Source organism: Melanerpes formicivorus, unplaced genomic scaffold (genome assembly GCF_026170545.1).
Source record: "Melanerpes formicivorus ecotype bairdi unplaced genomic scaffold, bMelFor1.0.p_v2 SCAF_159, whole genome shotgun sequence".
NCBI lineage: Eukaryota > Metazoa > Chordata > Aves > Piciformes > Picidae > Melanerpes > Melanerpes formicivorus.
The window spans coordinates 229332-252597 of record NW_027142511.1 but is presented as its reverse complement, the minus strand read 5'-3'; the positions used below and the strand labels follow the sequence as shown (position 1 = coordinate 252597).

The 23266-nt window shown below is 55.6% G+C and overlaps 1 protein-coding gene across 1 annotated transcript in view; it reads right to left on the bottom strand.

The window, feature by feature from the left end:
• Positions 1–23266, bottom strand: part of LOC137457103 (zinc finger protein 721-like) — a 316030-nt gene that overhangs the window by 193586 nt on the left and 99178 nt on the right. Inside the window, 2 exon segments of the mRNA XM_068168909.1 lie at positions 453–1016; positions 9733–10631. Of these exon segments, the coding sequence (XP_068025010.1) occupies positions 453–1016; positions 9733–10631 (1463 nt within the window).

The following is a 23266-nucleotide window of genomic DNA, read 5'->3' as shown; positions in this document are numbered from 1 at the left end:
ACAGAGGCTCAGCAGGGGAGAGTGGAAGAGAAGGAAGAGCAGCCCAGGAAAGTCCAAGCTCTGGGGTTCCCTGGCACTGCTGCTGTGCTGGAACTCTGCCCCTCCACCTCTGCACACAGGCACTGTCCTGCAGCTCCACAGAAGCCTTGGAGCAAAGAACTCAGAGAAACAATGCCCTGGAAGGTACTTTATTGTTGAACAGCCAGGGAACACAGCTCCTCATGTCTGCAGCCTCTGGATCACACCAGACAGGACAACACTGAACCAGAAATGGTCTGAAGAAAGACATTTGTGTGGCAACAACATTCTCACAAGGGGAACAGCCCCAGCAGCAGCCAGAACTGGAGCAGCCAGACTGGGCCTGCACTGAGTGACATCAGAGCTGCTCTGAAGGAGAAGACAAAGAGTTTATTTCTTCTGAAAGCATCCAGGGATCAGTTGGCTCAGGGCACCCTCAAGCTCCTGGTTCCTCAGGCTGTAGATGAGAGGGTTCACTGCTGGAGGCACCACTGAGTACAGAACTGACAACACCAGATCCAGGGATGGGGAGGAGATGGAGGAGGGCTTCAGGTAGGCAAAGAAGGAAGTGCTGATAAACAGGGAGACCACAGTCAGGTGAGGGAGGCAGGTGGCAAAGGCTTTGTGGCGTCCCTGCTGAGAGGGGTTCCTCAGCACTGCCCTGAAGATCTGCACATAGGACACCACAATGAACACAAAACAACCAAATGCTAAGAAGACACTAATGACAATAAGCCAAAGCTTCCTGAGGTAGGATGTGGAGCAGGAGAGCTTGAGGATCTGGGGGATTTCACAGAAGAACTGGTCCACAGCATTTCCTTGGCAGAAGGGCAAGGAAAATGTATTGGCTGTGTGCAGCACAGCATTGAGAACCCCACAGCCCCAGGCAGCTGCTGCCAGGTGGAGACAAACTCTGCTGCCCAGGAGGGTCTCATAGTGCAGGGGTCTGCGAATGGCAACATAGCGATCGTAGGACATGATGGTGAGGAGAGAAAGCTCTGCATCAATGAAAAAGGGAAAGAGAAAGACCTGAGCAGCACATCCTGCATAGGAGATGTCCCTGGTGTCCCTCAGGGAATTGGCCAAGGATTTGGGCACAGTGGTGGAGATGGCACCCAGGTCAAGCACAGCAAGGTTGAGGAGGAAGAAGTACATGGGGGTGTGGAGGTGGTAGTCCCAGGCTATGGTGGTGATGATGAGGCCATTGCCCAGCAGGGCAGCCAGGTAGATGGCCAGGAAGAGGCAGAAGTGCAGGAGCTGCAGCTGCCTTGTGCCTGGGAATGGCAGGAGGAAGAAGTGGGTGATGGAGCTGCTGTTGGCCATCTGCTGCCTCTGGCCATGGAGACCTGTCCAAGGAGGGAAAGGCAGTGACAAGTTAGGGCACACTTCTCTGAGGGTCATTGTAAGCCCTGTCCCTGATGCAGGAGGACTGGATCAGCTCAGTCCCATCACTACCAACCCATGGCAGAGTTCATTACAGCTTCACATGCAGCTGGGACCCAGAATTGCCATGAAGATTCCTCTGGTGTCAGAACAGAAAGTGACCAACAGCCCAACCCCTGAGAACAAGAGACCCATTATAGTGGGTTGAAATTTCCCCCCAGCATTATCTTTGCCAGAGCAGCTCAGTCAGAAGCAAATGAAGCTTTATGGACAAGCTAGAGCTATACTCTACAATGGAATGCAATGAACAGGTACAGAACATACAGGAGTGACAATATTAGAAAGGGATTTACAATTAGCAAATGACATGAAACCCCTGGTCAGAGACCAGGGCACCTGTTCCACTGCCCCTGTCCCCTATCCCCCTGTTCCAAGAGAGAAAAGAGGAGTGAAGAGAGAAAAAAAGCAGTGGGTTAGACTTAGCCAAGGCCAGCCAAAGCAGGTGATCTCTCCCCAGCGAAGCAAAACAGCTGAGTTGAGAAGAGAAGAGAGAGAATTGTTATGGTACAGCTCCTCTGATTCCAGATATTTATCCAATGAATTTGCTTAGAATAATCTTTTCCTTTCCTTTTCACACCCAAGAGTGATCTATTTATTTCATTTCTACTTTTCTGCTCAAAATCTGTAACTAAATTTTAAAGGCATCGCCTAAAACCACCACACCCATGGAGAGGTGGAGAAACAGGGACCAGGCCTGCAGTGCTGCAGAGAGAGTGAAGGGAAGAGAGAAAGGAAGAGGGGATGGGGGTGAAGACTTCTCCTTCCCCAGCTCTGCTCACTGCTGCTCACAGGATGGAACTGAAGGGCTTTGGTCCTCCTTCTGTGTGCACACTCCAGGAGCCTTCAGCTGAGCATCAGCTGCTGAGATGGAGATGCCTCCAGGAGCTACAGCTGCAGTGCCCTGCACCCACAGACTCACTGTGTCAGTGACTGCAGTGACTTCTCCTCCAGTGAGCTCTCAGTCACCCTCCCAGTCCTGGCCATGCTGAAGCTCTCTCTGCCTTCCTCATCTCCCTGAGATCCTCTGGCAGTGTCCTCAGCCCTGCTGTGCTGTGCAGAGGAGCTGCTCCTGGCCAGAGCTTTCTCCTGCTGCGCTGCCTGCTTGCCAGCAGCACCTTCCAGCCCAGAAGCCTGGACCAATAGGGCAGCAGAGGTCCAGCCTAAGGTGTTTTAATGACTCCTCTGGCTGCTTTTGGTGCTCTGTAAACCTCAGGGACTGAGAGGAAGCTGATGAAACCTCTCCAGAAGTCAAAGTCAGATTCAAACTCTGAAGTTTCTTCTACTCTTAATGGGTCCCAATGAAGCATACTGGGAAAGGGTCCCCAGGGTCTGCTTAGAGCAGGACAGAGTGGATGCAAGGGAAGCATCACTGGAGGCACTGAAGCATCTCCAGGCTCTGGTGAGAGCAGAGAACTGAGGCAGTGCTGACAGGTCAGGACAAGCAGCCATAGGTGGCTCTGCTCCCGAGGAAACCTGGAGGGGTTCCACTGATCCAAAGGACCAAGCCTTGACCCCCAGCCCCTGGCAAATCAGATCCTGTCCCTCACCTGTGGCTCATGGCTCTGCTGGGGGCAGTGGGGAGTGAGGGCGAGCAGTGACCAGGGTAGGACCTTGTCAGGTTTTGCTGTGGTTTGCTTGCAAAGAGACAACTCCTGCTGAAAAGGAATGAAATGTACCTTTAAATATAATTTTTATCAGATACTTTGTGCAATAGAAACCTTTCCAATTAGCTGCAGAAACCATGGCAATAATTAGAGGTTCAGCAGTATTTAATGAGCCCCATGGAGTATTTGGGGCTGATTACATCATCCTTAGGTACTGCCAGGAGACTCTGCCAAGGTACTGCCAAGAAGCCTCTCAAGAAGTCCAAGTCAGAAGAAAACTCCAAAGTACCTTGAAGCACTGATTGGCCTCTCTGAGGCTTGTTACTGACAAAGGCTCCCCAGGGACTCGTTAGAGCAGCTTGTTAGAGGCCAGGATTGCAGGGAGACAAAGGCAAAGTACAGGGCAGAAAAGTATGCCTTTGTTCTATGAAGCATAAAGCCAAACCCTGACCACTGCCCTTGGACTAGAAGAACCTCAAAGCCAAGTTTCTCCTCACAGGCCTTGGTGGCAGAGGCAACTGCCAGAGCCAAGGATACAAAGACCTTGGTCCTGTTGGCCTCTCAGGCTTGCCAGAGCCCTTGGCCATCCCTACTGCAGCCTCTCCTACACTGTCCCATGCCTGAAGCTCTTTCCCTTCAGTCTGCTGACACCATTCTTGCTTCCCCACCCAGCTCTCCCCCTGCCATTTCCATCCCTTCCCTGAGCTGTCTCAGCTCTCCCTGCCATTTCCCAACACCTCTGGATGGCCTCATGTATAGCAGCTCTGGCCTTTGAGGGACATTTCTTTGGCCTCATCTCCACTCTGAAGCTTTCAAGCTGCACTTTGTGAAGCTTTTGGTCTCGTAACACACCCAAGGAGATCTCCATCCTCTCTGAAACCACCCTTCAGCCATGTGCACACTGCTATGGCAGTGCTCTGAACCCCATTCAGCAGGCTGAAGCAGCCCAGGTCCATCAGCCTCTCTGTCTGAAAGCATGCACAGACTCCTTGTTGGTGGAGCAGGAATTGTTTATTGGCACAGATCAAGCAGTTTATACAGGAAAAATCCAGCAGGCTAAGCAATTCCCTGACATTCTTGCACCACTGCTGCTCATTGAGTTTCCTCCTTTGATATGCAGCTGGCCATTGTTATCTTCATCCCATATCAGGTTGAGTTTCTCCAGCATGGGGGCAAGTGTCCTCCTGTCTTGCACTCCAGGTTGTTCACCTCAGTCAGCTCTTCTTTATCACCAGGCTATCCTTCCAGTATCAGCAGCCTGTTGCTCTTTCTTGTCCTGAAACCTTCCACAGATACTTTCTCCTTTCCTACATCTCCCCATTTTTATATGGTTAAAACCAGCAGCCATCACTTGTGTCCTGACCATCCTCCTGGTCCTGGAGGCTATGATTACAAACACCATTAACACTACAATTACAATGCCAATCACTACAAGGATTTCACCTCTAACCCACACTCGTAGATTCAGACCTGAGAACCAATTGTTTGGATTCAAGCAGCTCAGCTCTTTGTTCAGTGCTTGCCATGTTGAATCCATCCTCACCTGTTGTGTATTTGCTAACTGCAGTTTCAGCTGATGCTTCAGTGTTTGGACATTATATTCAAGGAGCTTTCGAAGGCCCCTTGTAAATGTGACCTGAGTGAGTTCCAGTCATGCTGAGAGTCATTCCAAGACAAGGATGTTACACACATGTCCTGCTTATGGTTACACATCTAAGTGCCAGGTTCTGCATATTGGCCACAGCAACCCCAGGCAGTGCTACAGGCTGGGGTCAGAGTGGCTGGAGAGCAACCAGGCAGAGAGGGACCTGGGGGTGCTGGTTGATGGTAGATTGAACATGAGCCTGCAGTGTGCCCAGGCAGCCAAGAGGGCCAATGGCATCCTGGCCTGTATCAGGAACAGTGTGGTCAGCAGGAGCAGGGAGGTCATTCTGCCCCTGTACACTGCACTGGTTTGGCCACACCTTGAATCCTGTGTCCAGCTCTGGGCCCTTCAGTTTAGGAAGGAGGTTGACTTGCTGGAACGTGTCCAGAGAAGGGCAGCAAAGCTGGGGAGTGGTCTGAAGCACAGCCCTGTGAGGAGAGGCTGAGGGAGCTGGGGTTGCTTAGCCTGGAGACGAGGAGGTTCAGGGGAGTCCTTACTGCTTTCTACAACTGCCTGAAGGGAGGTTGTAAACAGGAGGAGGTTGGTCTCTTCTACCAGGCAGCCAGTACCAGAACAAGAGGACACAGTCTCAAGCTGCACCAGAGGAGGTTTAGGCTGGATGTTAGGAAGAAATTCTACACAGGGAAAGTGATTGCCCATTGGAATGGGCTGCCTGGAGAGGTGGTGGAGTCACCATCACTGGAGGTGTTTAAGAGGAGACTTGATGGGGTGCTTGGTTGCATGGTTTAGTTGATTAGATGGTGTTGGATGATGGGTTGGATGTAATGATCTTGAAGGTCTCTTCCAACCTGGTTTATTCCCTCCCCTCCCCTCCCCTCCCCTCCCCTCCCCTCCCCTCCCCTCCCCTCCCCTTCCCTTCCCTTCCCTTCCCTTCCCTTCCCTTCCCTTCCCTTCCCTTCCCTTCCCTTCCCTTCCCTTCCCTTCCCTTCCCTTCCCTTCCCTTCCCTTCCCTTCCCTTCCCTTCCCTTCCCTTCCCTTCCCTTCCCTTCCCTTCCCTTCCCTATTCCAAATCACACTGCAGCATCATATGGGTCTGCAAGGCAGCTTGTTGGTCTCCTAACCAAACAACACTGGCCTCAAGCATGCATAACCTTGCCATTATTTCCTCATCTATAGCTTCCTGCAGCTGCAAATCATTTGTCACATTGGCTAATAAAGTTCTCACTGTGTCCACAGTTTGTATGTCCTTTGTCAGAGCTGTAACTGAAGCAGCTGGGGATGCTAATATTATCACAGCTGATATTATGGCAAACATTAACCATCCCACAAATCTTTTTGTCCTTTTTCTAGCATCCTTTAGTCCCTGGTCTAATAGCCTGAGAACATGACCCAATCCATTCTCACTCTCCCACCCTCTTGTCATATTCACTGGGATCCATGCCTCTGCCCTTCTTCAGAAGGGAATGATCATGCTCCGCTGATCAATGTCCTTATTGTAATGGGTTGGGGCAGACCCCTCCCCACCATGGGCAGAAATAACGACTCAGACAAAGGGATTGCAAAAGTGATGGAAAGTTTAAACAAAAAAACAATAAAATCAGCAATGAAAGTTGTACAGAGAACCACAAGCACTGTGACAAAAGAGAGAGATCCCAGAACATACCCAAGAACATCCCATCCCCACCTGGGGGTACACCCAAACCCCCCAGGGCTCTTTCCTCCCCCCCCTCCCCCCCCAACCCAGCCTTGGGCCTGGGCAGGCCCAAGGGAGGCAGCTCATGCCATTTTACCTAGGCAGCAGCAGGGGACAAAAGAGGAAGTGAAGACTCCGTGCGGATGTTTTATACTGGAGCAGGGCATTATGGGAATGCAAGACCTGGTTTCCTGTGACCACCCCCCTGGGCTGGGCCCACCCCTTGGGACCTCCCAGGTGTGGTCTGTGCAGTGGCATCTGGGCCAGCACCCAGCCTAAACCACCACTCTTATCACTAACACAAGTCTTAAAGGTAATATTGCTACAACTAAGATGATAAATGCTTGATTCGTTATAGATTATACAATCAACAGCTATTCCTAACACCTATGAGTGGGTAGTACACACAGAGCAAAGGAACTATGAAGTACAGGTTCTACTAAGATGCCTTTACACCTACGAGGTGGTGGAGTCACCATCACTGGAGGTGTTTAGAGGGAGACTTGATGGAGTGCTTGGTGCCATGGTTTAGTTGATTAGATGGTGTTGGATGATAGATTGGACTCAATGATCTTGAAGGTATCTTCCAACCTGGTCTATTCTAGTCTAGTCTAGTCTAGTCTTGTCTAGTCTAGTCTACCCTACTCTACTCTACTCTAAATAGTTCTCTTTACCAATGGTAAAGCTAACCTCCACAACTGTTTCCTTATCACACTTTCAGCACCATTCCATGAGAGCTGTGACACAGGGCCTTCCCATGATACACAAGGTGATTTTATCTTTGTGGATTCACATCAAGAGATGCAAGAGTTAGCCTCTTACACCACCCTGTCAATCAAAGATAGAAGCAAGGAAGAAAGAAAGGAAGGAAAGAAGTTTTAAACAATTTTCACAACAGACATGAGTTTTGATTGGCTAATGGCACCAATCTGTTTTACACCATCATTAGACACCAGTAGCATATTGGACACTACATTTTGAATCAGTTATATAAAATTACACAAGGTAAAAGAGTAACAATGCTGAACCCCATAGCAAATAGGACAAAATTCGTTTCATCCCTGTTCCTCCTGGAAGCAGGAGAACAAATCCATAACCTACACCCTGCCCCGACAGTCCTTCAGGTGGAACTGAAGTGAGAGCTTCCTTCCAGATTCGAATGGATCTGCAGGGACACCAGGAAGGTAGAGTCCTTGAAAGATGTCTTCTGTGATGATGCTGTGAGGAAACTTTTCTCCAAGGGTTGCAGCCTGCAAAACTTGAGAGGTCTTTTATATTGTAGCAAGACAAATCCATCTGTCAATGCATCAAGGAATCTTCAGCATTCCAGTTTAAATGAGAAACACAACCTCAAAACATACAAAACTGCTATTGCCAGGTTTCTCACACAGGCACAGAGGTTCTCTGAGCCACCCCCTCAGGTGCTGTCCCTGAAAGAGTTGGCTTAATTGCTTTGAATGGGCCTATAAGTACACTTGATTCAACTTCTTTCAAAGCCAAGCTAAACACAAACCCTTTCCCCCAAACCATGTTCCCTGCACACACATATATACCCCACCTTATTTTTTGCTTTGAGTCCTTAATGATTCACCCTGAGAACAGGGTGCCCTCTGACCTGACAAATGGACCAACCCCCTGCTGGTATCACGAGATGCCAGAAGGGCAGAGGGTAGAGAACCTCAGGAGTCCTCTCACAAGTCCTTTATTACAACACTGCAGAGTCCCCAGCATGACAGAGTCTTAGAGTGTCCTTAACATCACAAGGCCCAGAAGTCCTTAACAGAAGAAGTAGCTAAGAGGAGTGGAAGTCCCTAAGCCAATCTCTCTTGCCCAAAGTACCTCATTTTGGTAGACTTTCTTCCCTCTCCCATTGATTCATGGCAGCAGTAGAATCCAGCCCTGTGTACAAACTAAAGCATGCTCCAATCAAAGGCGCCAGTACCTCTGGCTCATGCAGGAAAACATCTTTGCAGCTTATAGTTGGTCAGCAGAGAATCAGAGGCTCTACACATGGTCCAGGAGCTGCCCTTGTTTGCACAACAGCAGCTGCAGGATAGGAAAGGAGGAGAAGCAGGGAATTCTAAAGCAAGGGATCAGCACCACCTGGCATCCAGTGCTGGTTCACCAGCCTTAAAGGCTTCCTGCAGTGGGGCAGCTCCACACCCCCAAGTTGCTCTCACAGGTTGAGAGTTTCCCAGGCCCACCTGCAGTTGCACTTCCTTAGCTGCTTCCCAGTTCCCTGCCCAAGTGCCCTTCTGGGGTTCTCTGCATGTTGGATAGCTCCAGACTGTGTCTGTTGCAGTTATTTGTGGGGAGAGGTCTCTCCAGCTGAAGATCATGACATTTGCACAGGCACTTTCAGCTCCCAAGGCAGCATCTTGAGCACAGGACTTGTGGATTTGTGCATCAGCTCAGCCAGCTCCAGCTTGCGTAGCAACAGCTCACGGTTCTGCCAGGCACACTGCTTAGAGCTGCAGAGCTAAGCTCAGATCCAAGTGTAAGACAAACATCCTGGGGGAGCATTTCTGGGCACTGTGCTGAGGCACAGCATCCTTTCTTGCAGTGATTTCACTCTTTACACTCTTAAATATCCTGAAAACTCAATAGTCAAAGAAATCTCTTCCCACTTCTGTGTGGATGGAAAGGCTGAGGGAAGCCCCAGGTGAGCAGGAATGCATGAGGAACACTGCTGAGCTAGGGAGAAGGCTTTTGGAAGCCCCAGGCCTGCTGGAAAGCAGCAGAGTTCTGTAGTGGAAAGCTGTCAGAAGCCCTCCAAGGGCTTCCAAACACCTCCCTTACATCCCCTCTGCACCCTCCAAAGATTATGAAAACCAATCCTAGAACTCTCCAGCACCCCCCCCAAACACCTAACATCCCTTGACACAATGAAAAAAAACACTGAGATGTCCCTGAGAACTTCACTTTGACCTCCCTGAAATGAGCACACAGCTCCAGCCCCATTCCTAGCGAGCAAATGTCCTCAGTATTTGGGCATTGTGGGCAGGAATGTCTAAGATACATACAATCAGGCAGGATTTGGGTAACTTTGGCCTTGTATCAATGAAACTGGGCAATGGACAGATGATTTTTTACCCCAGGGAGACACAGATTGGGGAAGAACCAGACAAACCCTGGTAAAGCTCTGTCCCGTTCCAATGGCAGCTCTGGCTGTGCCAACTCAGCACTGTAATTGTTCTCATCAGCACTAATTGGTGTTCAGAAGGGCAGGAGGTGTTTGTTCCTGCTGGAGACCCCAGCCTCTGAGAAATGCAGAAGAAAAAGAGACAATTTGGGTTCAATTTGCTGCAAAAGGCTACTTAGGCAGGTCAGGATGATCCCAATGGAGCCTGGGTGGATCTATTTGTTCCTTCCCCGCAGTCTAGCCTGGTCACCCGTATGGGTGCGGCGATGCTGGCTGAGGTGCCCCTTTTTGGTGAAGCTCTTGCCGCACTCAGCACAGGGGAACGGCTTCTCTCCGGTGTGGATGCGGCGGTGGATGATGAGACTGGAGCTTCGTTTGACGTTCTTGCCTCACTCCCTGCAGCTGGAGGACTTCTCAGTACTGTGCACCCTGCGGTGCTGGCAAAGGGAGGACCTCTGAGTGAAGCTCTTACCACAGTCGGCACAGCTGTACGGTTTCTCACTGCTGTGGATCAGTTGATGCCGGAGGTATGACGTGCTCTTGGTAAAGCTCTTTCCACACGCAGCACAGGGGAACAGATGCTCTCCAGTGTGGATACGGCGGTGGATGGTAAGACTGGAGCTTTGTTTGAAGCTCTTGCCGCAGTCCCTACAGCTGAAGGACTTCTCACTAGTGTGGGTGAGGTGGTGCTGCCTAAGATGAGCGATCCTCCTGAACCGCTTGCCACAGTTGTCACAAGAGACGGGTTTCTCTCCAGTGTGGGTGAGGCAGTGCTGAATGAGACTATAACGCTGGGCGAAGCTCTGCCCGCAGTCAGCACAGGTGAACGGTTTCTCCCCCGTGTGGGTGTGGGAGTGCCGAGTGAGCTTGCCACGCTGGGTGAAGCTGCGTCCGCACTCAGCACAGGTGAAAGGTTTCTCTCCAGTGTGGGTGCGGCGGTGCTGGGTGAGACTATAGCGCTGGGTGAACCTCTGGCCGCAGTCAGCACAAGTGAACGGTTTCTCCCCAGTGTGGGTGCGGCGGTGCTGGATGAGCTTTGAGTTCCAGCGGAACCTCTTACCACAGTCACCACAAACGAAGGGCCGGGAGCCAGGCTGTGGGCAGTGGTGCTTCACTAGCTCTGAGCTACCTGGGAAGCTCTGCCCACACTCAAGACACTGATTCAGCTCTTTGGGTGACACTGAGGGACCTGCTCTGGCGTCATCCTCCTCCATACATTCCTCCTGCTCATCCTGGTCACCTTCATCATCATCATTATCCTCCTGTTCATAGCTGTCATTCTTCTCAGCATCATCCTTGATCTTGTCCTCTTTTTCCTCTCCCTTCAGTCTGAACTTTGGCTGCTCCAACTTGATCTCTGGGTGTTTCTTCTCCTCCCAGCTCTTGCGTGGGTCCTTCTGTGAGGCCATACTGTGCCAGGAAGGGGTCACAGCTGTGCAATACAGAAGATGGAAGCACCTGAGCCCAGGACCTCAAACCCTCAGATCCTGACTAGGTCATGACAGTCCCTGACTCCCAACACCTCCCAACACCCAGCTGGTGGAGAGAATGAAGAGGGGACCTCAAACCTTCAGTTTCTGCCACAGTGTGGGCACAGACCTCCAATACCCATGCTGAGACCCCAGGTTCCTGTGATCAGTGCCCTGAGGTACCCTGGGGCTTACAAGTGCTCTTGTCCTACTCTCCTTGAGCCTGGTGACATTGGCAGGGTGGTTCCTGGTCCAGGCCCTGTCCTTTGATCTCCCTTGGCTCAGACAATGGAGGCAGCAGCAATGAACATGGAACACCAAACCACCTCCAACCTTCTCTCACCACCCTCCAGATCCCAACCCCTAAACATCACCTCCTGCCATACAACTGACCCCCAGCAGCCAGGAGCATTTATCAACCCCCATAACATCTGATGTGCCTCAGAGCTCCTAGAGAGGTGAAATATGCTGGACAGGAGGAGGTGGAGGAGGCTAAGAGCTGCCCTGGGGGCCTAGGATCCTGCTGTCAACCCACTCTGGGTTTCTTACCTGTTGGGCTGCTCCCAGGGACAAATCTGCAAACTGCTCTTCCCCCCCACAGAGGGGCAGGGATGATGGAGAGAGGACACAGCTCCTGCAAGAGAGAAGCAAAGGGCTCAGAGGAGAGCACTGACCTGCAAGGGATGGCTCAGCACTGCCCAGGACCAGGCAGCACAGCTCAGCCTTGCTGGGGGCAGCTCCCAAGCCCAGCAGCACAGGCACAGCACACAGCCAGGGCTGCTCAAGATGGGAAGCCTCAAAAAGTGCAGACTCAGCTCCTTGCCCAGCACACAGCTGCAGGGCAGCACCACAACACAGCTGCCTCCACACAGCCTCTCCCAGGCCTTGCCTAAAGCTTCCTCACACTGCCTGCTCAGGCCTCTGCTGCCTGCAGCTGCATTTGACAATAGATTTTGCTCTGGTCCCAGTTCCCCTCCCTGGCCCTGCCCCCACCACACCCACTCTGTGCTCAGCTCTGCCCTGAATACACCTTTCTGCTGGCCACTCCCCAGGAGAAGATCACAGCAGCCCTCAGGACACACACAAAGGGAGCTTCATGAGGGGGAAGGGACTTGGGCAGCTTCTTGCTAAACCTCTTCAGCCCTCACTGGGATGCTGGAGGAGTCTCTGGCTCCTGCCCAAACCTCACACCTCCAGCACCCTTCACACACCTGCAGTCCAAAGAGACTCAGTGGAAAGGGTTTGGCGTCCCTCTCTCCCTGACCATTTCTCTCAGCTTGCTCTTTGCAGCTCCCCTGGAGCTGCCTCTCCACATCCCCAAGAGAAAATGAGGTTGGATGGGAGGGCACAGTGCCCATGGGCTGCTGTTCATCTCCCAGCTGACACAGGCAGAGCTGCAGCACAATTCACTCCTTTCGCCTCCTCAAATGCTGCCAGATTCTGCCATTCCCTGCACACACATCTGCCACCTGGGCCCTGCATCCTCTCCCCTTTTGGAGGGGACAAGGCCTAATTCCTGCCTGACCATTCCCAGGCCCTTCCCTCATTCCCAGCCTATCCATGTCCCTGCTGCCTTGGCTGTCCCATGGCCCTGTGTCCCCCACCTCCACTGCCACTGCAGCTGGAAGGGTGGAGTGGGAAATGCTGTGGCTGAGGAAGCATCTAAGGAACTGGGCTGGAAGCAGCAGCACAAGAATGGAAGGGGCCTGAGACTAAAGGCTGGGATCAGCTGGAGGGCTGAAAGAACAGCACCAAGCCAAGGGGGGGTTACAGATGAGGGCTGGGGAGGGACCCTGCAGACACCTCAGGCAGCAACTGATGAGAGGAAGGGGGACAGAGAGGGAGTGAGACCTCAGGTGACTCCTGCCATGGGGGATGGCTGGGCTGTGTGGCTAGGAGCCCTGAGTGCCTGCTTGGGCTGTGCTGCATGTCAGGAGGGGTCAGGGGACTGTCCTGAGCCAGGCAGGGTTTGGGGCTTTGAGCTTCTGGGGTCAGCTGCTGCCAGCACCATTGGAGGTAGGAGTCAGGCAGAGCCACACAGCTGCAGAACTAAGCCCTCCCACCCCCTGCAGCCTTCACCCTCCATCTCTCCATCCATTGCTCCAGCTCCACTCACTTGCTGCCCTCTCAGAGTCACCAGGGTCCTACAACATCACCAGGGCTGACCTACACAGCCAGCAGGGCCCAACAGAAGCCTCTGGATGACAGCATGGAGGAGAATCCCTGTGGTGGGTGGAAGGCACTGGGAGGTCTTACACCAGAGAGTAGAGACCTCCAGAAGGGACAGCAGAGTCCAGAGGGACACCACAAAGTGTCATCTAGCTTAGTTCATTCCCACAAGGCCTGCACCCACTCTCTACAAAGGAACAGCACAGGATCTCCAACCTCCTTTGCCCTTCCTCTCTGCTCCCAGCAACATCTTCTGGGATCTCTCTCTGCAGAGGAGTTTTGAGGCCTTGGCAGTGCTGCCAACTGCGGCCTGCAGCAGCCTGGCTCACCTGGGAGCTGCCTACCAGAATCTGTAACTGCAGCACTTGGGTATGGGGGGAGGAGGGGCAGAGAGGCATGGGGGAGGGGGAAGGCATTTGGGGCCTGGGGTTCTGGCCTGCTTTGGTGGAGCTCTGGAGGAAGCTTTGGCCTAGGGAGGTTTGTTGGGTCCCGTGGCCCAGGCACACTATGGATTGTTGTGGATTGGATGCTTTGCACTGTAGGATGCAGCTCTGAACAGCACAGCCATGGAAACTGCCCAATTCTATCCAACCCTCTGGCCACAGCTTGGCATCAACTCCTTTCACAAGGCTCAAAGAGAGCCTCTCTGCCTCCTGAAACTTAAGGCAATACCCTGCAGAACAAGTTGGAGGAGCTCAAGGGGACAAGCTGCAGAGGGGGCCCAGGGCAACCTCCTGAGCTTCAACAAGAGCAAGGGCAGGGTCCTGCCCCTGGCCTGGCACAATCCTCACAATCAGGACAGCCTGGGGGAGGAGGGGATAGGAAGCAGCCCTGCAGAAAAGGACTGGGGGGTGCTGCTGGACAAGAAGCTGGGCAGGAACAGACAGGGGGAGCCTGCAGCCCACAAGGCCAAGGGCAGCCTGGGCTGCACCAAAAGCAGCAGGGCCACAGATGGACAGAGGCCATCCTGGCACTTGGCTCTGCTCTGCTGAGACTTCACCTGCAGCACTGCAGCCAGCTCTGGAGCCCTCAACACAGGAAGGACAGGGACCTGATGGAGAGGGCCCAGAGGAGGGACACAAAAATGATCAGGGGCTTGGAGCAGCTCTGCTACCAGGACAGGCTGAGGGAGCTGGGGGTGATCAGCCTGGAGAGGAGAAGACTCTGGGGAGACCTAGGAGTGACCTTCTGGTACCTGAAGGGGGCTACAAGAAGGCTGCAGAGGGACTCTTTGCAAAGCCTGCAGGGACAGCACCAGAGGCAATGGCTTCAAACTAGAGCAGAGCAGATTGAGATTGGAGGTGAGGAACAAGTTCTGCACCAGGAGGCTGCTGGAACACTGCAACAGGTTGCCCAGGGAGGGGCTTGAGGTCCCAACCCTGCAGATGTTTAAGGTCAGGCTGGACAGGGCTCTGGGCAACCTGAGCTAGTGCAGGATGTCCCTGATGACTGCAGAGGGGCTTGGACTGCAGCACCTTTGCAGCTCCCTGACAACCCAAACCACTCTAGGACTCTAGGAGTCTAAGGGCAGCCTCCAGGGAGAGCAGGAAAAAGATGAGGCAGAGGAGGACAAGGAAGAGGACAAGGAGGAGGAGAACCAAAATCCCTTCCAAACTCCCCCAAACCTCTGCCAAATTCCTGGAAAGCTCTTCCAGCTCTGCAGAGTTAATTCTGAAGAGAGCTGAGGGAGTTGCTAGGCTCAGGGATGTCTTGCATACTCTGCACAAATGCTCCAGAAGCTTTCCAAGTGCCCTCAAAACCAGCAGCACAGCTCTGCTGCCACACAATGCCAGGCTGCAAGGGACCCCAAGGCTCAGCTGCTCCAACCTTGCCAGCTGACACTGGACTGGAAAGGAGCTGGCCCAGCCCCCTGCCAAGCTGAGCCTTCCAACTCTGCCCTGCAGGGCAATCCACCACTGCCCTGGGGAGAGGATTCCAATGGCTGACTGGCAGGGAAAAGCTTTTGCCTCTGCAGGGCACTGTGCCACTTCAGCTCACCTCTTGCAGCAGCTCTTTGAGATCTGCCTTTGGAGCACCACAAACTCTGAAGCACTGCAGTGCAAAGCAGCTCAGCTTCAACTTCCAACTGCCTGAACTCTCACAGTTTAAATTCAAGGCAAGGGTCAAGCTCACACCCAGCCCAGGAGTTCACACCCAGCCCAGGAGTTCACACCCAGCCCAGGAGTTCACACCCAGCCCAGGAGTTCACACCCAGCCCAGGAGTTCACACCCAGCCCAGGAGTTCACACCCAGCCCAGGAGTTCACACCCAGCCCAGGAGTTCACACCCAGCCCAGGAGTTCACACCCAGCCCAGGAGTTCACACCCAGCCCAGGAGTTCACACCCAGCCCAGGAGTTCACACCCAGCCCAGGAGTTCACACCCAGCCCAGGAGTTCACACCCAGCCCAGGAGTTCACACCCAGCCCAGGAGTTCACACCCAGCCCAGGAGTTCACACCCAGCCCAGGAGTTCACACCCAGCCCAGGAGTTCACACCCAGCCCAGGAGTTCACACCCAGCCCAGGAGTTCACACCCAGCCCAGGAGTTCACACCCAGCCCAGGAGTTCACACCCAGCCCAGGAGTTCACACCCAGCCCAGGAGTTCACACCCAGCCCAGGAGTTCACACCCAGCCCAGGAGTTCACACCCAGCCCAGGAGTTCACACCCAGCCCAGGAGTTCACACCCAGCCCAGGAGTTCACACCCAGCCCAGGAGTTCACACCCAGCCCAGGAGTTCACACCCAGCCCCCATGCTCAGAGCCAGCAGCTAAGCTGAGAACATCCAAAGCTCAGAGCCAGATCAAAAGTGCAGAAACAGATCCCAAGCTCAGAGGCAGCTACCATGCTCAAGAACCAGCACATAAACTCAGAACCACTTCCCAAGATCAGAAGCAGTTCCCAAGGTCAGAGCCAGCTCCAAAACTAAGACTCAGCTCCAAAGCTCAGATCCAGTTCCAAAATGCAGAAGCAGATCCCAAGCTCAGACCCAGATCAAGAGTACAGAACCAGCCCCCAAACTCAGAGCAAACCCCCAAGCTCCAGAGCCAGCAAATAAGCTCAGAACCATTTCTCAAGCTCAGACCCAGCTCCCATGTTCAGAAGCAGCTCCAAAGCTCAGACCAAGCCCTCAAGCTCAGACCCAGCCTCAAAGCGCAGAAGAAGCTCCCAAGCTTAGACACAGCCCCAAGGCTCAGACCAATATCTCTAGCCCAGAAGCAGCCTCCAATCTCTCTGCCAGACCAAAAGGGCAGAATCAGATCCAAAGCTCAGATGCAGCTCCCAAGCTCAGGAATCAGTCACTAAGCTCAGACACAGCTCCCAGGCTCAGACCCAGATCAAAATGCAGAGCCAGCTCCCATGTTAGGAAGCAGCTCCAAATCTCTGACCAGGCCCTCAAGATCAGGCCCAGCCCCCAAGCTCAGATGCAGCTCCCAAGCTAAGAACCAGCAAACAAGCTCACCCCCAGCCCCCAGGCTCAGAGCCAGTTTCACAACTTTGCTTATTTCAAGTTCCCTTCATTGCACTTCTGCTAAGTGTCCAAATTGAAGCACTCAGAGAATGCTTTGCCCTGGAAGGGACCCCAAAGATCAGACAGCTCCAACCCCCTGCCATGCCCACAGACACCTTCCACCACACCAGGCTGCTCAAGCCCTCATCCAACCTCACCCTCAGCACCTCCAGGGAGGGGGCAGCCAGCACCTCCCTGCCCAACCTGCTCCAGGCTCTCACCACCCCCACTCCAAACTATTGCCTCCCAAGCTCCACTCCAAATCTGCCCTCCTCAACCTTCAATCCACTCCCCCTCAGCCCATCACTCCCAGACCCTCACAAAAGTCCCTCCCCAGCTCTCCTGCAGCCCCCAGCAGCTACCACAGGGCTGCTCCAACCTCTCCCCACAGCCTTCTCCTCTCCAGCCTCAACAGACACAACTCTCACAGCCAACCCCCACAGGGGAACTGCCACAGCCCTCCCACCACCCCCATGGCCTCCTCTGCACCCCCTCCAACAGCTCAACCTCCTGCCCCTCCTGGGGGCACCACAGCTGCACACAGCACTCCAGCTGCCAGCACACAATGCTGCCAGCACAAAAACCATTGCAGCAAAAGCCTCAACCTGTGCTCAGCTGCCAAAACCAAGGGGAGCTGAACTTAGGCACAAGAGGAAGGACCAAACTGAGCCAAGACACTGATCCAACACCCAAGGCTGCACAAAACAACCAGCAACAGCTTCCAGCAACAGCAGACCTGCAGCTGGGCTGCAAAGCTCTGCAGAAGAAAACCACTCCAGAAGGGCTCCAGGGCCCCAGGGATTGCAAAGCCCAGGCTCTCACTCTCCTCCTGCACAAGGAAAGCTTCACTTGCCCACAAGAAGCCAAACACTTCCCCACACCAAGCCATCCACACCACTTGACTTTCAACCTCCTTCAAGCCCTTGCCTGGCAGCACCACTTCCTCAGCCCACAGCTCCAGCAACACCACAAGGCCTTGAAGGCTCTCCTGCACTCCACACCTCTCAGCCACACCCACACCCCTTGGCCACCCACAACCCAACAAGCTTCCTGCTCACCACTTCTCTTCCCAAGCCTCACCTCCCTTGGGCCCTCTCAGCACACCACCAACTGACCCCAAAAGGCTCCAGCTGACAGCACTGCTTGCAAGAATCCCAGGCACTTCCAAGGGCAGACTAGGAGCCCAGAGGCAAAACCCAAACCTTTCCCCTCTCCACAGGACTCTCTCCCATTTCCCATTCTTCCCAGCACCTCCAGCACCTAAGATGCATTTGCTCTGGGGCAGCTTCCTCACACAGCCACACAATTGCCTGGCCTGCAAAAGACCTCTCTCAGCACTCAGGCCAACTGCCAGCCCCAACACCACCAGGGACACCAAACCATGGCCCCATGGCCACACCTTGCTGCAACACCTCCAGCCATGGCCACTCCACTGCCTCCCTGGGCAGCCTCTGCCAGGCCCTGACCACTCTGCCACCAAACTCATTCCTCCTCCTCTCCAACCTAAGCCTCCCCTGACACAATTTCAGGCCAATTGCTCTCCTCCTAGCGCCTAAGACTAGGCACAAGAGCCCAACCCCCACCTCACTGCAGCCTCCTTGCAGGGAGCTCCAGAGGCCAAGGAGGGCTCCCCTCAGCCTCCTCTTCTCCACACTAAACACCCACAGCTCCCTCACCTGCTCCTCACCAGCCCTGCTCTCCAGACCCTTCCACACCTTTCTTGCCCTTCTCTGCACCTGCTCCAGACCCTCAAAGTCCTTCCTGGAGTCAGGGGCCCAAAACTGACCCCAGCATTCCAGGGGTGGCCTCCCCAGGGCCCAGGACAGGAGGACAATCCCTGCCCTGGCCCTGCTGGACACAGCACTGCTGAGACTTGCAGAGCACTGCAATTGCTTTGCTCACTTGCAGCAATCATTTCCTTCCCTTCCCAGCTCATTGCACAGCAAAGAGCAGCAAGGGAATTGCTTTGGCTTCTGCTGAAGCTCCTCCAAGGAAGCTGCAGGACTTCTCACCACCAAAACCATCAACAACAGGCTGCCCCCAGCCCAAGCCAAACCTTTCAGTCCAAGTCAATGCAGTTCCTCAGCCACAAGCAGACACTCAACAGCTCAGCCTCATTTGGCTGCCTGCCAGCAAGCATTTCCCCAGGGGCAGAGCAGTTGCAGCACAGCAGTCTGCTTCTGACCATGCTTCCTGCCAGCACAGCTGACAAAAGCTCTGCACAGCTCTCAGCCTGCAGCCACACAGCAAAAGCTCCTCCTGCCCTGAGCCTTTCTGTGCTCAGGAGGCCTGCAGAGAAACTGAGAATCACTCTGCAACCCCCCAGGGAATCTTTGTGCCTCAAGAGCTTGCAGAGCACAGAGGCCTTGGAGGGGTGTTCTGGGCAGGGGGGCTGTGGGTTTGGGGTGATTCTGACACCTCCTTAACCTCTCTGCCCAGCTCTGCAGAAGGCCCAGCACCAGGGGCAGGCATTGTGCTGCCAGCCCAAGGGCTGAGGCAGGAGCACCCCTGGCTGCTGGCCCAGCACAGCCAGATGCAGGCATTGGCACTCTGGGGGGGTTAAAGCCCTGAACCCCCAAACAGCCTCCCCCAGCTCCCTGTGCCACCCCAGGCAGCCCATGCTGCACCCTGCCACAAGCAGGAGGAGCCCAAAATGCCCCCAGGGAAACCACAACAGCAGCCTGAGAGCTAAAATGCCTCCCTGGCACCCTCAGTTACCTCCCTGCACCCCAAAGCTATCCCAAAGGAACCAACAATGGTCCCCAACACCCAGGCAGCAGGAAAGGACTCCCCCACCCCCAAGGGACCCAGCACTGGGGGGACTGCAGAGGGATTCTGGGGGGCAGGGCCCATGGCAGTACCATTTGGGACCCTGCCTGACCTGGGGGCAAAGAAGACTTGGGGGGGCAGCAACATTTGGGGACCCTCCTGTTCTTCCCTCCCCACTCCAGCTGGGCACTCCTCCAGTGCCACCCAAGTTGGGGACCCCATTGCCCTGGGGGTACCCCCCCCACCTCCTGGCCTCCTCTCACCAGTAGCCTTTCTCTCCAAATGGGGGCTCCTGCCCAGGAGGCCACCCCAGCCCCAAGCCCTGGGCTCACAGACCAGGCCAGGCCAGGCTCTGAGGTGCTCTATGGCCAAGCCAAGCTGAGTCCAGCGCCAAGCCACTGCTGGACCCCCCTGGACTCTTCCTTGGACCCCCCCAGCAAGGGCAGCGCTCAAGGAGGTGTCCTGCAGCTTGTGCAGGGCTGAGAGCAGCTGAGGAGAGAGGGGAGAACGCAAAGAGAGGGCAGAGAATGACCAGCAGAGAGCTCAGCACCACCCCAGGCTCCCATCCAGGCTGCCAAGGTGCTGCTGGGCACCCACCGGGCTTGGCTGGGGGCAGGGCACCACTGCCAGCTGCAAGTAGCCAAAGGGGCAAGCTGGGCACACTGGGCACACTCCCACCAGGGGGAGGCAGCAGCACAGCACCACAAGGAACCCCCAAACACACCCACCCCGACCCAGACCCACACACAGCTCCCCACAACCGCACCCACCCCCTCGCACCACCCCACCACTCCCCACTCCAAGCCTCACCACCCCGACCCACACCACACCCACACACAGCCTCCCCCACCACCACCAACTCCTACCCCCAAACCCACACAGCCCCACGGGCTCCTCACCAGCCCCTCACACGCCCCTCTCGGACCCCCAGCCCCCACCCAACCTCACGCACGCCCCCACAACTCCACAGCCCCCAACAACCACCCCCCACAGCCCCACCCACACCAGCCCCACACCTCACCGAGCCCTCCTCAAGCCCAGCTCCAGGACACAGCCCTCAGCCCCACCGCAGCCCAATGCCAACCCCACCAGCCGCTCCCCCAAGCCCCAAGGGATCCCCACCCCAGCAGCCCCCACTCTGCCCCGCGCCTGCCCACACCTACCCCACAGCCCAGGACAAAGAGGCGCACAGCAGCAGGAGGAGGAAGGAGGAAGAGCTTGGAGCAGAGGCAGCTGCCGACTGCCGTCCCCTGCAGCCTCCTGGCAGCCTGGGCGAGCAGAGAGCGATGCAATGGAGGCCCCGAACCGCCCACGTTGCAGCCCAGCCCAGGCGGGGGCTGGGGCCGCAGAGGAAGCCCCGCCCACGGCAGGGCAGCCGCAGCCAATGAGAGGCGGCGGGAGCGCGGCAGCTCCTCCCCCTGGGCGCTGCCGAGGCCCAGCCAGGAGCTGCCCCTGCCGGCCGCGGCCGCCATTGGTGCTGCCCCGTGGGGAGCGGCAGCGGGGCCGGAGCGCGGGAGAAGTGCCGGAGGTGCTGGCGGGCGAGCGGCAGCTGCCGGCTGGTGAGCTGCGGCGGGGCGGGAGGGGCTGAGGGGGCCGGGGAGCGCTGAGGGCGGCGGCAGCGCAGCGGGGAAGGCTCTGGCTGCGTGGGGCTGCACTCTCACATTTTCGATTCAAGGCAGGGGCCAGGCTCACACCCAGCTCAGTAGCTCACACCCAGCTCCTACGCTCAGAGCAGCTTCCCACGCTCAGAGACAGCAACTAAGGTGAGAACAACAGCTGAAGCTCAGACCCAGCCCCCAAGCTCAGAGTGAGAAACTCAGGTGAGAAGCACTTCGCAAGCTCAGAGCCAGTCCCCAAGCTCCAGAACCCATCTCAGAAGTGCAGAACCAGCTCCAAAGCTCAGATGCAGCTCCCAAGCGCAAGCAGCAGTTCAAAAGTGCAGACCCAGCCCTCAGGCTCAGACCCAGATCAAAATCCAGACCCAGAACCCAACCTCTCACATTTTAAATTCAATGCAGGCTCACACTCAGCTCCTATGCTCACCACCTGTTCCCATGCTCAGAACAGCTTCCCCAGCTCACAGCCAGCCCCCAAGCTCAAGAACGAGATCAAAAGTGAGACCCAGCTCCCAAGCTCACACTCAGCCAAGCTGAGCCAGCCCCCAAGATCAAAAACCAGCAACAAAGGTCAGAATCACCTCCCAAGCTCAAGGACCACCTCTTGAGCCCAGAGCCTGCCCCTAAGATCCAGAACCAAGATCACAAGTGCAGACCCAGCTCCTAAGCTCAGAGCCAGCTCCCAAGCCCAAGAACCAGCTGCAAGCTCAGATCCAGTCCCCAAGCTCAAGAATCAGCAGCTAAGGTCAAGAGCAGATCCCAAGCTCAAATTCAAGGATTCAGAGAATCCTTGGGAAAAAAAACACACCTCCTAGCAGGGGGAGTCAGCAGCACAAGGAACCCCACCGACCCCCCAACTCAACCCCACCCGGGGCCCCGCAACCACACACACCCCTCCCAGAATAGCACAGAGGACGCTCACCGACCCTGCACACCTCTGCCCTACCCCACAGCCCCCCCGCACGATTTACCCCCAACACCGCAGACCCCCACAGCCACACAGAGGTCCCCACAATCACAGCGACACCCCCCCAACCGCACAGGCCCCAAGGGCCAAGCTTGCAGAGCTCCCCCAGACCCCACAGCCCCCCGCCCCGTGCCCCACCCCCAAACCCCACCGGTTCCCCCTAGATCCCCGCAGAGAATCCCCGCCCCAGCCCCACCGACCCCTACCTCACAAACCCTTCCCCAACTCAAGTGACCCTCCCCACCCCTCGCAGCCCCCCAGAGAGCATTCCCTGATCCCCACCCCACGACCCACAACTCAGCCCCAGAGACGCCCTCATCCCACCTAGACCCCGGGACAACAGCGAAGCAGAGCAGCAGAAGGAGAAGGAGGAAGAGCTCAGCGCACAGGGAGCCGCCGGCCCCGGCAGGCTGCTGGCGAGCAGAGAGCGCTGCGAGGGAGACCCCGGCCCGGCCCCTCCGGCTGCTGCGGCCACGTGGGACGGGGAGCGGAAGCAGGGAGCAGTCTGGAACGGAAGCCCCGCCCACGGCCGGGCAGCCTCAGCCAATGAGAGGCGGCGGGAGCGCGGCAGCTCCTCCCCCTGGGCGCTGCCGAGGCCCAGCCAGGAGCTGCCCCTGCCGGCCGCGGCCGCCATTGTTGCTGCCCACGGCCGGGCAGCCGCAGCCAATCAGAGCCGCCGCAACAGCCCAGGCCATGTCAGTGGCGCTGGCCATGGGGGTGCAGTTTTTCATCCTTTGTGTCTGCCTTTTGCAAACTGACAATGGTTGCCCTAGGCTGAACTGAAGCTCTAAGAGCTACAGGACAGACAGTGCTGCTCCTATTGCAGCGGAGGACACTGCCCTTGAAACCTTGCCAGACACTAAGACAGCTCCTAGCAAAGACACCTTGGTAGTCACAGTCAAAGCTGTGGCATCAATGAAGCCATTCAGCAGTGGCCTGAGGGAGGCACAGGTAGGTTACAAAGCAAAGCAGCTAAGACCTCTGCTCTCTTGGACCACTTGTAGCTGCAGGATTAAGGGAGAGAGGTTTGAGTTCAGGCTCAGAACCACACAGAAGATCCTTTCTGGCTGCAAACAGAGCAGTGGCACTTTCAAGGGGAGAGTCAACTTCTTGGGGGACAACTGCCTGTTAGGTTTGGGCTCAGGTCTCTGTAATGTGGACAGGAGGAACATGGGGTGATGGCACACACATCAGGAGGTCGTTTCGGTCACCCTCATGCAGCTGCTGGGGATACCCAATCAGTAAACCAGGACAGTCTGA